Source organism: Barbus barbus, assembly GCF_936440315.1.
Source record: "Barbus barbus genome assembly, chromosome: 9".
Lineage (NCBI taxonomy): Eukaryota > Metazoa > Chordata > Actinopteri > Cypriniformes > Cyprinidae > Barbus > Barbus barbus.
Genome location: NC_136737.1, coordinates 31,112,832 through 31,129,434, shown reverse-complemented (window position 1 = coordinate 31,129,434; position 16,603 = coordinate 31,112,832). Strand labels below are relative to the sequence as shown.

The following is a 16,603-nucleotide window of genomic DNA, read 5'->3' as shown; positions in this document are numbered from 1 at the left end:
GGTGACGGCCACTTAGCCACAAAGCAGAATTGTGGTGTGGATGTGTCTGAAGTGTGTGTGTGTGTGACTTCAACACACTAGATACTGTTAGGACTGATTAAGTGTGCGATACAAACCACAGCCTTGAATTATCAGCAGTCAGCTCACAAACACAGAAAAATAGGACGGCCCTTATGAAAGAAGGACAGAGCATATTTAACTAAAGATAAAATGGATTGTTCTCTTGTTTGAAGAAAATGTGATGGGTGATTGCTTGCGTGAAACTTGACAGCACAATGCTAGGTTGTTCTGAGTGGTTGCTTGCCAAATATTGTCCTATCCTAACAAACCATACATCAATGGAAAGATCATTTATATCAGGAGAAGAAATCTAAATTTCATAAAATTGACCCTTATGACTACGTTTTGTGGCCCAGGGTCACAATTAAGTACATTTGTCAAGTATCTGTACTGTTATTTTTATTTTGGGGAAACCTTTGCTTTACTACATTCCAAAGCATAATATTTTCTTCACTACATTTCATAAAAACATACCGTTCCTCATTATTTGAGACGTCGATTCTTCCTGATTCTTTCCAATGAACCTGTTAAATTGGTTCAGAGATCGCACTGAACGATTCATTCACGTACTGAAGCTGTTCTTGAGTCGACAACTCCTTGATTGGCCAAAATTACCAAGAACCGATGGCTTGAAGGTGCACGTGACTGATGGAATCACTAATGATGAATTTTAGTCTTGATCATTGTAAAAGAAAATCATATTTAGATCATATAAACCTAGAAAATTAATTATAATGACATCATTTTATAGAAGTAATATCTGTATTTTTACTCAAGTACTTGATTTGTATTCTGCTGTCCACCACTGTTGTTAACTAATACTATTAAAATGTTATTAAATAAACACAAACAGGCCTATCTATCCCATTTACACAGAATATGCACACCATTTTAAAGTCCCACATGGATGCACTGTATTTGTTGGCTCTATCTCTCCCTGTCTCTCTCTCCTCCCATCTCTCTAAAAGTGCCTCATTAGGGCTGTTATTGTGGTGATGCTGGGTAGTAAACACATTTAAACACTCTTCACTTTAAACAGATGTGAACTGATAGGCGCAGAGAGAACCAAAGTAATCAACAGAAGAAAAGAAAGAAAAGTAAATAAACTACATCAACTATATATCCACACAGAAATCAATATTCCACAGTATTCCAGAGAGCCGTGTAAAAATTGCTGTACGTTAAATGTATAGAAATGCAGAAATTGTGACTGACCCCAGCTGCCGAGTCCACCGCTGTTGGGTCATCCGGATATCTGCCACCCGCTGCCCTGCTCTTATCCACTGTTAACAGATCGCCACCCTGCAAACACACACACATACACAGAAACAAAGCACAATATTGAGCATGGGGTTCACGCTTTGGTTCTTCGAGTATTTTTTCCATTTCAAAAAATTGTAATCAAGTGTTTTACATGTGCTATCGCATGTTAGGCAACACATCAAAATAAGTGTGCTTCTTTAAAGATTATTAAAACAATTATTTTTAATGTGTACTGAGGAGTGTTAAGAAACAGTCATTAAAAGTGAACTCTTTTTCAGTACACTTAAGTGGCCTTTTATATAATTAATCTTATATGCAAAAATATATACTTTGAAGATTTGAAGTACATTACAAGTGCACATTCAATACAATTAAGTGCACTTCTTTTCTACAAGAGTAGGGGATGCAAAATATCTTCAATGAAGAGTTGCAAGAAATGAACCAAACATGCAGCTCTGAGATCAATCAAAACACTACAAGCTTAGTATTGATGCCAAAGGTACTGGAAAAAAACAAGACTGTGTATTTTGTTTTATAATGGATTGAATTTCTCATCCCATGAAGCATTGTGAATAACATCATGGAATCAACAAGCACCATATATTAATTAGGTATACAATACCACGTTATGTATATTTACATATTTACAAATAAGAAGTTTGAGAATGTACAGAAACAGTATCATTTGCAATATTTTATGGTAATAGCTGGTCACTCCTCAACTCTTCAGGTTTGGTTCCACTTCGATGGAAATAGTGACTTAAACACATTTTTTTATGAATTTGAATTCGTACTGACTTAGTTAACAACCTTGGATTCAAGGTCTATATTTAAAAGTTTACACATTATCATCAAAAAATCTATTTCCCATGGAGAGACGATGAATGGGATTACAATATTTTCTGACAAAGGCAATATGTATTTACAACATATTTTGTCAAAACTGATTTATCTATCTGTCCTGTGACAGATGAGTTTGACTTGACTTTGCTTGGATTTATAAAGAAAAAATTGTGAAAATTTATATTAAATATACAATATATAACCAACATTGGCATGTTTCGTGTTTGCCTATGTTTAGGCAGAATAATACTGATAACACGAGCATTCAAAATGTTAGACGTACAGTGGAGGTCGGCTCTCTCGGTTGGCTCTTCTGACTGTGCAAACTGCCGATCTCCGTCTGTGAGCTGGAGTGAGACATTCCCTCAAAGAACGGCCTTGAGTGGAAAACATACACACGTTAAGAATATAAAAACAGTCTTAGTGCCAAGAGCTGGATTTCATGGTCAGCGATCCAGTATCAGTTAAGTTTTCCTCCGTTTACACTGGCGGCGATTTGCAAAGACAAAGCAACTGGAAGTCATTCACTTTGACTGAGAGTCAACGAGACAGTGGGTGATCTTGGTGAGGTTCAAGCATTAAAAATTCTTCCTCTTGCTCGTGAATCCTATACAAACACTTTCTCCTCCAGATCTGGAAACAAAGTGAAATATACATCCACAAGGATATCTAGTTGGCTTGCTAGTAATTGTCTCCAACTAAATTCTGAATATCTGTCAAAGATTTAATAACATGAAAGTTGCAACTTTGTCAAATGCACCAGTTCTTCCTTAGAAGTCTTCTTTATAACAGCCAGGGGATTTTGCATGACTTTATTTCCCCGTGGACTGACAAAAAGCAAGCAAATTTCTTTAAGCTAGCCAATCAGATGTGATTTTAAAATGGTTTGCCATTTTTGTGTGTAATATGCATCAGACTAGTGCTATGACTCACGGCTCTTACTTTAATTTGGGTTTGGGAGTGCTGAGAAGACTCTCGTTGTCCTCCATCTCTGGGCCACTGTCGCTCTGGTTATAAACCTCTAGACTGTCATACAGAAGATCCAAATCTTCAACCTCCTGTGTCTGATCAACTGGGTCTGAGTCCAAGACCTTTTTGAACCAGAAAAATATAAATAAAATGCAGATATGCATGAAATGTAAATCTCAAAAGAACATGACCAGGTCACATTTCAAACCAAAGTGACTTCATGACAATTTAAACAAATTTGCCCCCAGTAATTATCATTACCATAATTAAATTTTTTAATAATTTTTAAATTGTAGTACATAATGTACTGCCTTTAATTTATGCCAAACAAAAAAATTACAGTATTTTATGTTATAGTTAATGACAAATTACTATAATACATTAATAAGATTATTATTATTTTTTTTTAAATGTGACTTGAGCATGATTTGCCCATTTTAAAAAGCCAACATGTGCTTAAAAACCAGGCATTCAGTGCAATCTTTTTTAGGCAGAATTTTCACAGGACAGTACAATCACCAGTAATGACCCATTCATACTATAAAATGCATCTCCTCAGGCAGCCGAGACTAAAAGACAGAAAGTCTTTTTACTCTTTTTACATCTTAAGCGCTGCATTGTGTTCACAGCTGGATCCATCCTTTATAAGTGGACACTGATTTAAAATGTGTCAGCACACAAACATTGTTAATATTGTTTTGCTCAACTATTCCCGCTTAAAACACATAACACTAACTTAGCCAGGACAGAAGATCAGCTAAACCAACTTAAAGAAGCAAAACTCCATAGAGTGATTTTACTCAGTTGTACATCAAATGAATGTTATAGTATGTTTTGCATTGCTACTAAAGGTGGTCAATGTTTTCTCATTAAAAAAAAGTAACTGGAAAGCCGAGATTTAACTGCTATTGGAAATTCCCAAAAGTCATTCTTTCAAATGTCAATCACAGGTTTATGTCACAGGTGTTACAGACACACCCAAAGTGAGCTATTGCATTGACAAGCCCATGTTGGCAATGCTGCTCATGGGAACAGCCTGCCAATGCAACAAAGCTGTGTCATCACCCTGATTCAGGAAGTTGCTGGACTGATTGCCAAATAAATCTGGACCATTTCCTGTAGGGTTTGGATAACGGAATGTGGCAGCCAAGGCAAGAGGACGAGGAAGTCAAAGAGTCAAACAGCTATCAACTAACAAGCTTAGACTCTAACAATGAGACCACAAAGCTACTTAAATCTAGCCTGTAGGCTCTAGAAACATTTATGGCCTAAGTCATGACCCCATAACTTGTCCTCTCAGAACAAAGCAGTAAGATTAGTTTTAGAAGAGATGTACATCATATCATGCACTGTATAAATCAAAGCTCCGCTCACATTTCAGCTACTAAATCAATCATTGCCAAGTCCCAGGGCTGTTTATATAAAGGTTAAATTTCATGGCTGAAGCGATTTTGTGATTACAAAGCACAAGACTGCAAAGTAGAGAGTGGAGAGTGTAGAACTTCTGGCAAACATGTAAGACAAAGACAAAGAAAATTCTCACCTCATCAGATACTTTAAATCTCTTCAGGAGAGCGACAAACTTCTGCTTGAAATTGGGTTGCTATAAAGAAATTGACAGAATATGTCATCAAAGACTTCTGAGCTGCTACTTTTTAATGCGATACATGTTACAATAGCAGTAAAATGATGATACTTTTTGGTATGTGTTTTATATAAGACAGTTAAAAGCAAAAGACTAAAATCTGCATTTACCATCCTGGTCCTACTTTTTATCAGGCACCTTTAACTGTTATGTACTTGCATCCAAAAATTGTTAGGTAAAACAAATTTATGTTGTATTGCTAAACAATTTTGCTGCTATGAAGGGATACAATTGCAGTTATGGGTAGGTATATGGTTAATTTTAAGTGTAGGTTAAGGAGTAGGGCTAAAGTCAACAGTGTAATTATAGATGCACCTACAGAAATTAAGTATAGATGTAATTAAATGCAGGTATTTCGTAAATAAAAGTAGAGCGTAATAATGCATGTACACAGTTAGTGCAATGTATCATATAGTTAACTTTAAATGCTAGTACACAGTAGTTAGACACTTTAAAAATGTGCTTCAGAAAAGTGTAAGGAAATCTATATTAATGTCGCTCTAGTTTACACATTAATCCTGGGTTAACATTTGTGTTCCTGATGGTGAGCTTAGTTTAAGAGGATTAGAACATCACCTTCTATGACCTTCTGTAAACTAGATAACACTGAACTAAACACCACCTTTAGGACACAATTAAGCCAATTTATCAATGTTTCTATCAGGTAGCTGCCTGAAGTGACTTGTATCAAGACAATTAATCTATGATAACAGACAGGGTCATCTAACTGTACTGCGGTGACAAGATGCCTGGATGCAGAAATAAATCGAGAACAAGGTGGATTATATTACAGTGATGTATTGTATAATAACATTTAATCATATCAGCTATTGGCACTGTTATCATGCCAGTTAGCAAAACTGTATTCTCTGGCATATAAAGATGTTTTACAAATGGTGTTCCCCAGGGCTCGATTATGGGTCCTATCACTTTCTACAAGTACTCAGACCTTTATTACTGGCCCCCCAGGATAAATGCAGAGGGAGTATATCTGTACATACCCGGGTCATAGATGTGGTTCTAATCATTTTCCTCCTAGATTTTTTCGGCTTCCGCTGAACATCATCATCCTCATCATAAAGGTCCTAAAACAGAATTTCAAGAAATTTGATGCTTTTGATAGGCAGAGATCCTTTTCTAAATAAACAAGGGGGAAATATTAAATTAACCACACAGTGCAAAAAAAAAACATCTTAATCACTAACTACACAAAATCCAGTATTATCAGCCATTAAACAATGCTATCAGTGGATGGAATTCATTTTTAGGTATATTCTCCCAATACAGTATTGTTTTAAAGTTAATCTATGTTCCGAAAACGAACACCAATAAGACCAATGATATTGCCAGACTACATTCATAGCAGAAATCAGGGAATTATATTCAAATGTACTTTATTTGAAATTTCATTTTTTAGACTAAGATATATAAAATACATGTTGGCGAGAACTCCTGACCTGGCCTTGAACAGCGTCATCACTCGCCTCTTGCTCTGACGAATAACTATCATCGTCATCTTCAGAATAGTTATCCATATCTGGAGAACGGTCTAAAAGAGAAAGAGACATTTAATGACCCCATGTTACTTGACATTTTAATTCAAAAGCCTCAGGCATACAGTACCATCTGACATCCAACATCCCTTTTAATGTACCGCAGCATCAGTCACTTTTTCTTTGTGTGTGCTCTGAGATGATGGATGGGAGGATGTTTTGTGGTAGAGAGTGTATCCAGGGGACTTTTTATCTTTATTGCTGCTTAATGCACTCAAACTGCCCATTAGCATCTTTAAGTCAATGTAATGACTGTACATAAACAAACCCAATCACTGATGGAATATTGTGGTTTGTAGAGTCATGCAATTGCAAGGACAACTGGGTTTATGGGGTGGGGTGGTTTGGTTTGGTGTAGTGGTTAAAGATTTAGCCAGTAAGTGTTCCCCTCCTTGCCATTTAGATGTTGTTACATTTGTGAAATTTCAAAGGCAAAAAAGTCCATTGTCTATTGTCAATACTGTAGCGATGTATGAAGCACAGCCTAATGTGATTTGCAATCGTGTGGATTCCAATTGAAATGACTGGACTGCCCACAGAATGTCGCTCAACAACAGTTCTGTCAAGACAACTCTCTGAGAGTTTAGTATGGTAATATACATGACAATGTTAATGTGTTTGGTCTTGGAATAGATTTGCTATGTGCTGCGGCAGAGCAAGTACTGAAACTCAGACATGCTGCTGTGTTGCACATATTAACATATAAAATAATCCCCATTTATAACATACATGAAATTATCCCATAACAGATCTATACAGGTGGAGCTGGGGAAGGTGGAGGATATCTGAAACACAATGTGACTGCTACAACAAGCACTAGCTCAGTATTTGAATACTGAGCAGCAAGCTCATTGGCTGCTGATGTAAAAAAAACAATCAGCTGTGCCATGTGAATAACGATGTGATTATATCAAATTTGAGGACCTTTCAGCCTGTGCCAACTAGAGTTTCATGACAGCACTTTGTATTAAATGTGAACACACTTTTCTATTTTAATATACTGACACATTTGTGTGAATTACCTGAAGCTTTGGCCTTTGTCTCTGGCTGACCACTGCCGTCCTCTGGGTCAATAGGTTGACTGGACAGTGAATAAACACTCAGTTCTGCTGCACGCACCTGTGCTTCCTTCACGTTACTATGGAGACCTAAAATCTGGCCTCCATCTGTTGGGTGCTGCATCACCTTTAAACATAAACACTCAGAAATAAGTAACAAGTGGACAAAACAGTCAGAATTCTTCAGACGCCGCCTTCTCCTTTCAGCATAACTCCATCTCAGTCTAAACCTCTTGGACAGATGAATTGTACGCTATGTTCAGTGTATTCTGCATTTGAGTCTCTATTGAATATGATTATCTCTGGAATCTCAGAGAGGAATTTGGAATTTGCGGGGGTGAAACTACCGAGATTAATTGCAGGCATTTTCAGAAACTGAATAAAATGTACCAGTAGGTTGACACTCACATAAAGAACCCCCAACACTCCTAAACACTAGACCTTTTTAAGAATAATTGTCTCAAAACAAAAGAACAAGACATATTAGTCATTAAGTGTTCTAACATTCTAATTATTATTAACATGAGTGACCCCAAATGGTGAAACTTTTACAAATACAAAAAACTATGAAAGTTTTGCACGCATTCTATACTTTTAGCAACGAATATCCACCTAATACTTCAGAAAACTCAATCATATTTGCACTCTAATGAGTTTTAGAACTGCTACTTTCTCAAACTTCACAATCACTGCTTTGTGATTACATTTTTTAATTGCAGTTGTAATGACGAAGTTGCCATTTAGTACCTTACTGAATGACACAAAGTTCAAATTATAATCAAGAATATATATATATATATATATATATATATGGCAAACCTGTGGCAACCAGTGTTGGAAGTAACACATTACAAGCAACACCAGTTACTTTGTTTTCCCATTTATAGACTGACAGCTCTCCTGTCCCCGTGTTGAGAGAAATGGGGAATAAGTGGCGCTGTGTGTGCTGTGTGAACATGATGGCTCCTGTAGTTCTAGACTAAATGTGAACATGCATTTACTCATTTCACTTGCACAAAAACAGATTCAGCATTCCTCAAAATGACAGTTTGCTGAAAGGTTTGTTTGAGAGAGTAACACAATATTGTAATGCATTACTTTTAAAAATAACTTTCCCCCACTCTGGTGGCAACAATAGCCAATCCATCACTATGATATCAATGCATATGGCTCCTTTAATGTGTGACGTGAGAGAACAATATTGACATATTGATTTTACATGAAAGCTGTGAGTATGAGCTGCTTTGCTACTGGAGAAGGGTAATAAAGAGGTCACAGTCAGTCTGGCAGAAGCATCAATGAACTGGACACCAGGGCTGTGTGATTGATTTGCCCGTACCTCAGCCATATCAATAACACCAACGGCCAGCGTCTTGTAGCCCAGAATAGTTCTGTTTTTATAGCGTTTCCTCCTTTGAAGCATGATCTGCAGCCGGTTGGCATCTCTCTTCAGGAAATGTGGGTACTAAAGAAAGGAAGCACACCAGTACAGTGATTTGAGCGTATTGTTGCTTGAGATTACATCATTTATGATCAGCAACATTGTGACAACGCTAGCACAAACACTTTATTTGATGAAATCTTCCCGTCATACTTCCTGTCAAAGCAACTCTTAAAGTGTCGGCTATAAATGCCGGATATCTGACCCAAACCGAGCAAAAACATGGAGGTTCTCGGAAGAAACAATGGGTAATGAAGTAAACACTCCATGCAAAGACTACTAAAACCCTGAAACATGAAAGCTTTCAGAGTAAATTTCATTTTAGGTAGTTTTAAGTTACTGATATATTCTCACACACTTTCTCAGTGAAATATGCAGCTAGATAGGGATGGCTAGTAACAAAAAATATCACAATATTTAGACATTTTGATCAAAATGCTATATTAAACATTTGTTTTATCTTACAGTGTACAAAAAATAAATCTGAAAATACCATTTCCAAAGTAAAAGTAATCGTACCATGCATTTGATTCGATTTGTTTTATTGCAATGACATGTTTTATTTTTTTTTTCCCTAAATGTAACCAATTTTAATTTTTTTACAGGGAAAAAAACCCCAGTAAATTGTTGGGCGAACTATTCCTTCTAAACCCTATTTGGATGGGACTACACTGAAAAAGAATAAAAATGTTGTAGACTTTCCTTTGAAACAACTTGCTAGTAAATTACACAAAGAATTTTAAAGAAAGGGCAAGTAACACTTTGAATTAAATGTGAAAGTATATTAATATTTAATCTTATTATTCATTATCATATTCATAGACTGAACTCTGCTTTATTACCTAAAATATTCAAATCACATGACCTACCATAATGCCAAGATTCACACAATAGACATTCTCACCTAAGTAACACCTAGTCCCATCCAAATTGGCACATGAAATCACAAAGGTCTTCTGTTAATAAATGAAACCGCATATGTTGAGTTCCACACATCTCAGACAGATGTACCTGTAGGGAAAAGGTGAGCTCCAGGTCTGTTTCCATCAGGCCGCTGGGTGGGAGCATGTACTCATTCGACCTCAGGATGCGCTTTGACCCCTGAAGACATGGAAAGACATCTGTCTGATCTGTCTCTTACAAACACATGTATTCATTAATTATCACAGAAGAAACTTCTGATGCACCCTCAAGCAAATGCTGAAGCAAAGTTTGAAAATAAACCAACGCAGTCTAAAAACTGAAAGACTTGTACTTGCAAATTGAAATGTTGTCCGTATGGTTTGACAGCGAAAGCATAACACAAGACAGAAAATGACTCAGTCACACTGAATGTGTTGAATAATTTGTGTTCCTTGTTACTGTCCGTTTCGCTTCGCTGCAAACCACTTGAAGGCACATCTGAGAGGCAAGTCCCGGATATGAGCTGTCATACTAACTAGACAACAGAGACCCCTGCTTTAACATTCATCTGCCTGCTAATGTGGCGATCCGTCACGGGAAATGCACACACACACACACACACACACACACACACACACAGATAATCACTACTGGTTGACCGATAAGGGGTTTTAATGGCAAATGCACATATCTAAACATTTGTTGAAGACAGTTATATATATAATATTTTTGTGGAAACTGTAATAGGGTTTCAGAATCACTTTTTTTCCGGTATTGTTTAATAGGGGTGGGGGAAAAAATATTTGCATATGAATCGCTATTCGGTCTTCTAGAGATTCGCATTGATTCGCAAATGTCAAAAATCGATTTTCAAGTTAATATAATAATAATAATAACATGATCGGAACAAAACAGCAACAGCAATGGAGGAGGAAAAAACAAATACATCCTCAGCCCCATTTTCAGCGAGGGCAAGTGTTTGGAAAAATTACTTTATTTATATGATTATTGATCTTTTGTTATTTGGAAAGTGTACAATATTTTGATTTATTCGGAAGTTTATAGTTAATAGGAAACACTGATTTCTTGAGTCAGGACTACCCATAATATGATGCAGAATTAACATGATGTGAAGAAGCTCTCTGGAAACCACTGAATACATCCATCAAGGTTTCTCTGTAAAAGCACATTCAAGCCTTCAGTTTCCTGAGCTCCAAACAAAGAGACAGAATGCTCTGCAAGCTCTGAATGAAAGCAAACGCATGCTTGTCTGCTTGTGTCCGGCCTGCAGACTAGCTGTGAATGGTTCGGCCTTCAGTGTGTTGATTCAGACGGACACTTCAGTGAGCAGAAGAGGAGAAATAATGAGATCTCTTCTGTCCTTCTGAAGAACAGACATTATTTTAATCGCTGAGGCGCCGCTTTGGGAGTATAACACAACCTTTATTTTCAGTGTCTGATGAGCGCACTGTAAACCTGATTAAAACCTTCAATGGTCCATCTGGAAGAGATGAGTGGGCGAAACAAGTGCACTTCACGTTACCTAAGAGGATGTGCTCTAATCCTCACAGAATCATTTCCTGTTGGGAATGAAATCTAAAGGTGTAAGAAAACTGATCTTTAAATATCACCGACAATTAAGCACATTCCCTCCCTAAACTCTCATTACTGCATCGCAAATGATTTTTATTCTCATTATATTCTCATTACTGTCATTACTGTATTATGTGACACAACGCAGCAATACAGTGATTTTTATTTAACTTAGCATAAATTAAAAGCAGTACAACAAATACTACCTTGATATATAAGTAACAGTTAAAGTTAATGTTAAAATACATGCAACTATTATATCTTTAGACATGCAAGATCATATCCACGCTATGAGGAAAGATCTAGAATTATCATGCTTAATTGTGAATGAACATTTCATAACCATGATAATTTACATACTTTACAATAATATCAAAATAGACCCTAAAAACCCTCTAAATGTTCTTGACTGTTCAAGTTTGTTGATCATTTTTTCACATGGTAGGTATGGACATGGCCACTATTTTTTAATTAATTAATTTCACAATGTGATGGAAAAAGATTGGCACACCAGATAAGAAATCTGTTGCAGATACGGCATGCAAATGCTAATGTCAGTCTGAACAGATGCATTGACAGGCGTTTAATTCCATTCAAATTAAAATGTTTATCGCACACAATGCATTTTTCCATTCCAGTGCACTACTTTTCCATTGTTTTTCTATGTAAACGCGCTAGACGGACATGTATGACCGTGTTTTTTATATTTTTTGTCAAGTTACAATAACTTTTACTTGCAGCACTGCTCATCGATGTCAGTTCCAGTGGACCAATCAGAAGACCCCGTAGGGGGGGGCAAGCATTGCAAGTTGGTTTTATTTGCCGCGTTCTGCATTGCGATTTTTTAAAAACCATTCATGAGCATTTTAAGACGCAAAGACACGTTGTGTGAACAGCCCCTAAAACATGATTGTCTTGTTTTTTTGCTATTTCCCTAAGAAAATGAAGGTTTAGACATATTTATAATATAGACGTAAAAATACTTCTCTTTTTAAACAGTCAAAGCTTTACAAAAATACCAAACACAAACAGTGTGACCAAAGCGACCTGTGTGGAATGCGGAGGGCCTCCAAGTGCTCTGAAATTACCCCCTCAGTATATCCCACAATGCACCTCTTCAGCCCCCCCACATGCCATCTTATTGCGCTCAATCCTATCTTCCCACTGAGCAAGCTGTCGCCTTGGCAACAGCTCACAGTTTCCACCGTGTCTTGTGTAAAGCTCTTAGCCCTTGTATATCAAACACCGAGCGACACAGCAACACTCCTCCTTCGACAGACCAGAACATACACAGAAGCAACATAGTAACGGCGTCATTTTACCTGTATCTTGACAGCGATAACAACAGAACTGAGTTCACGGTCCAGCTCTTTCAGAACGATCAGCTTCTTCAGCGTCAGACTGCACAACCTTACAGACAGAGACACATAGAGAGAGACAGGATTATTTGGTGCCATCATAATTAGTCCCCAGTTATGATTTTCTGCTTCAGTCTGATTTATTTGTGAGGTTGCTCACATGACCTTTTAAATGCAGATGCTCCAAATTGTGTAAAACCACTGTAAATAAACACAACAAAACAAATGGAGGCAGTGCTATCAAAGCTCATGTTCAGAGAAATGCAATCAAATTGCATTTTGACTGATTGTGAGTGCAAAATAATAATCGTTTAATAAACCATACATAAAGGCAGGAGCTAGTTTATTTCTTGCCAGTTGAAAAGGGTAAGCCTTGAAAAGTAAAGCTCAAAATATACTAATGAAAAAAAATGATCAATCGTGATTAATCGCATCCAAAATAAAAGTTTTTGTTTACATAATATAATATGTGTGCACTTTGTATATTGACCAATGGTAGACAGGCAGATTGTTGGGGAAACCTGTTTGGATTATTTTTAACTCCACTGCTGGTGTAAAAGAAGCTACACACTTGACCTCAAAGGTGTGTTTCTAGCTGCCAAACACTGGCGAGCCTGTCTGTGTGGTGGATTCAGGAGTTAAGCAGGTATGAACTCATTCTATGGTCTTCTGGGAGCTAATTACTCTGCCGTCCTGAGTGTTTATCTGGATCAATAATGCCTTTGGCAAGACAGGAAGCTGTGCCCTACACATCATTATGCCCTCAAGTAGCACACAAAAACGTAGTTGGTTTAGACTGAAATTCATGTTAATCTGTTTAATTACTCCTCGCACTTCGCAAAATATCAAAATGTGTTCGGATGCTACACTTCAATTTTCTGTTAAATCTGAAATGAACATTTTCGGAAATGAAAATGTAAGGAACATGTATTTGAAAGGAGCCTTTGAACTTCAAATACCACCCAGCCGACACTTTCATCCTGGAGATTTCTTCACCTTCACGTTCCAGAGTCTGTCAGGAGCTTATCCTGAGATTCACACACACACACACACACACACACACGCCTTGATTTCTCTGTCCTGTATGACTCACCCTCTCTGAGGACTGAAATACCTCACTCTTGATTTTTTTTCTCAGTATTTTCACTCCTTCCCTCTCTGTAAACCCCACTCTGGTCTCTAACTCTGCAACAAGGACACAACCACATACACTAATGCCACTTCGAGTCCTGCATTACAGACACACACTACAAGCCACGCTTTATGTGCTGTGTGTGGTACTGACATTAAAGATGCCATTCCCCCTATACAGTAATTTCACTTTTGGTCAATTATCCACTTACAGCTAGAACAAACAGCTATAGTTTTAGGGGTTTTTTCTTTCTCTTTTTTTTTCATTAGCATTTTCCATGCCCTTTAGAATTAAAACCAGTTGTTTTTGCTACTGCACCTTTAAGACCTTTATATGTAAATGAACTCTTATGATTGGCTAACCCCTTCACCTGTAAAATGAGCAGTAAATCATGATATGTATAAATTGTGAAGTTTTAACAATAAAGTTTTCCTTTTTTAGCACTAAATCGCATATATAAAATACAAATATTAGGGCATTCACTATAAAGGACAATTATTTTAAACATCAAGCCTACACAACTTTATTTGAAGTGAAAGTGAAACTAGCAGCCTGTATGAAATGCATTGGTTTTGGAAAAAGTGGTACATCCCTAGTATCTATATTTTTAAACTGGAGAGTTAGCTTTGAGGTATGAAACTTGTAGGGACCAAAATCTTATATCACAATATGAGTCATTTTATTTCACGGTTACAATATATATCACAATATACTGTAGTTATTTTTGATTTTTGATACCATAGAAATTTCATAATTCTTGCCACCAGTGTCAATATCACACAAAAAGTAATACTAGCCTAAAAAATCAGCAATTAAATAAAAATAAGAAACTAATTACAAGCAATCAGACAAACACTACAGTAGAACAAATAAATAAGAAATGCTGCATACATTCATTGTATAAACTAATCAAATGTATAAAACACTGCATATTCTTCACATTTAAATATATATTTCTTCTTATTAAAATACAAAAGTGACGAGCATTGAGAGATCTTTTGTTGTTTAATTAGCATGAATGACAGACAGCAGGGATATTAGACTGCTGTCACTTTAAGAGCTGCCCGGATCCAATAAACTGGTTTCTTATCCGTTTGCTTTAAGACTTAGTGTGCATTCACAAACAAACAAACTCATTTCCCCCTTTGGTGTGGATCTTTTGGGCAGGTGTGAATACAGCAATCGCACTCTGGTGTGCACCAAACAACCGAACCGAGACCCAGCTGAAGAGGTGGTCTCGGTCCTCTTCCAAACCAACTCTGGTACGGTCCGTTTAAGGTGTGAATATGAACCGGCCTCGATCCGACCCAATTGCAGAAAGCACGCTCAGAAACACACAGCTTGCGCATATAGTGCTGTTGTTTGCATTTCAATCGCTTAAATCACTTGTTTTTAAACCGCAATGCTTAAAAACACGTGGAAATTATGAGTTTATTTATTCTTGCCTTTATGAGCAACAATTACGGCGTATTTAATTTGTTTCCACTGATGTCCGGAAGCGCGCTTCAGCTTCCACTCTCTGCACAAATGATTGGATATGCACCTAATAGCGCACATTTATCTAGGTTAAATGTTTAAACTAACATTTTGATATGCTTTAAGTATTTTATATCTATAGATTTTATTTTCAGCAAGTCGTAACTACATCATATGACATTGTCTCATTTGATGCTCATAAGTTTCTTCATATTGCGTTAGTATCCGATAACAGCAAATCAGTAAAAGAATAAAGCCTGTTTTAGCACTTCCTGTTTTCCCTGCTTGAGAATTTCTGTGCAATGAATCGAAGACCTTGGCACACGTGTGGTTTTGTTTACAATTTCTGGTTCAATTGCAAAAAGGGCCGTGTGAAAGCAAACTTTCCTGGTGTGAATACACCCTTTAATTACTGTGTTTACGAGGATACTTTCAAAAATGGGCATTTTGACACATACAAGTGTGTGTATTTAACCATTCAAGGCCTATAAAGCAGCAAAAATAACTCCGTCTTCACATGTGCTCGTCTCACGTCTCTCAGACAGTGCGCGCATATAGAAAAATGAGTTCTCTTTTGCTGCTGATTGCGTTTTAATGGCTTAAGATTACTTGTTTTTAAACCACAATGCTTAAAAGTGTGTGCAAACGCTAACTAGCAATTTCTCAGTGAAAATAGTTTTTTCCCAGTGTAGAGTCACCTCTGTGAATATGTGTAAATATCAAGGACATCATCATCAAGATATTCCATAAAGTGAGCTCTTTAACTGGATGTGCAACTCTCCATCAACTTCTCCTGCTCTTCATTCATGGCTCTGATGGAGAGCAGGCAGAGAAACGTTTATGCTGGGTCAGCTCAAAACACAGCCACCCGACTGAAGCTATTCAGTGCTGGTCATTGAAAGGCCCTGTGGCATGAAAAGCCCCTGGAACGGCCCAAACATTCCATGCCAGAGATCATGAGAAAAAGCACAAACAGAGGCACATTCACTGTTCTGGCTCAGTCTCTCAGGATCCAGTGTCAGTCTTACATAAGATCCTGACCACGGCTGCTGATCCAGCATCTCCTCAGGACAACATCCCAGTCAGAACTCTGGCCAGTCACACCAGCCGCAAAAACAATACGAGTCATCACCTCTGACCCCAAACAAGATGATAAATTATGATTGCACAACATGTCAGAGCATGTGAACTACCTGCCAAGCCACATCTCCAGCCTCCTTCATTTCATTAAAGGCCCTAAACTTTGTAGAGCAAGGTTGTCCAATCCTGGTCTTGGAGGCAGACATCTTGCAGATTTGAGCTCCAACAC

The 16,603-nt window shown here is 37.3% G+C and overlaps 1 protein-coding gene across 4 annotated transcripts in view; it reads right to left on the bottom strand.

Moving 5' to 3' along the window:
- Positions 1 to 16,603, bottom strand: part of LOC306874659 (phosphofurin acidic cluster sorting protein 2-like) — a 127,882-nt gene that overhangs the window by 14,106 nt on the left and 97,173 nt on the right. For all 4 annotated transcript variants that reach the window (XM_079424857.1, XM_079424855.1, XM_079424856.1 and 1 more), the window contains exons 2-11: positions 12,651 to 12,738; positions 9,844 to 9,933; positions 8,731 to 8,856; positions 7,356 to 7,518; positions 6,238 to 6,329; positions 5,782 to 5,865; positions 4,679 to 4,738; positions 3,109 to 3,257; positions 2,450 to 2,543; positions 1,276 to 1,362 (exon numbers count right to left, since the gene is read on the bottom strand). In XM_079424857.1, coding sequence (XP_079280983.1) covers positions 1,276 to 1,362; positions 2,450 to 2,543; positions 3,109 to 3,257; positions 4,679 to 4,738; positions 5,782 to 5,865; positions 6,238 to 6,329; positions 7,356 to 7,518; positions 8,731 to 8,856; positions 9,844 to 9,933; positions 12,651 to 12,738 — 1,033 coding nt within the window. The remainder of the gene's footprint in view (positions 1 to 1,275; positions 1,363 to 2,449; positions 2,544 to 3,108; positions 3,258 to 4,678; positions 4,739 to 5,781; positions 5,866 to 6,237; positions 6,330 to 7,355; positions 7,519 to 8,730; positions 8,857 to 9,843; positions 9,934 to 12,650; positions 12,739 to 16,603) is intronic.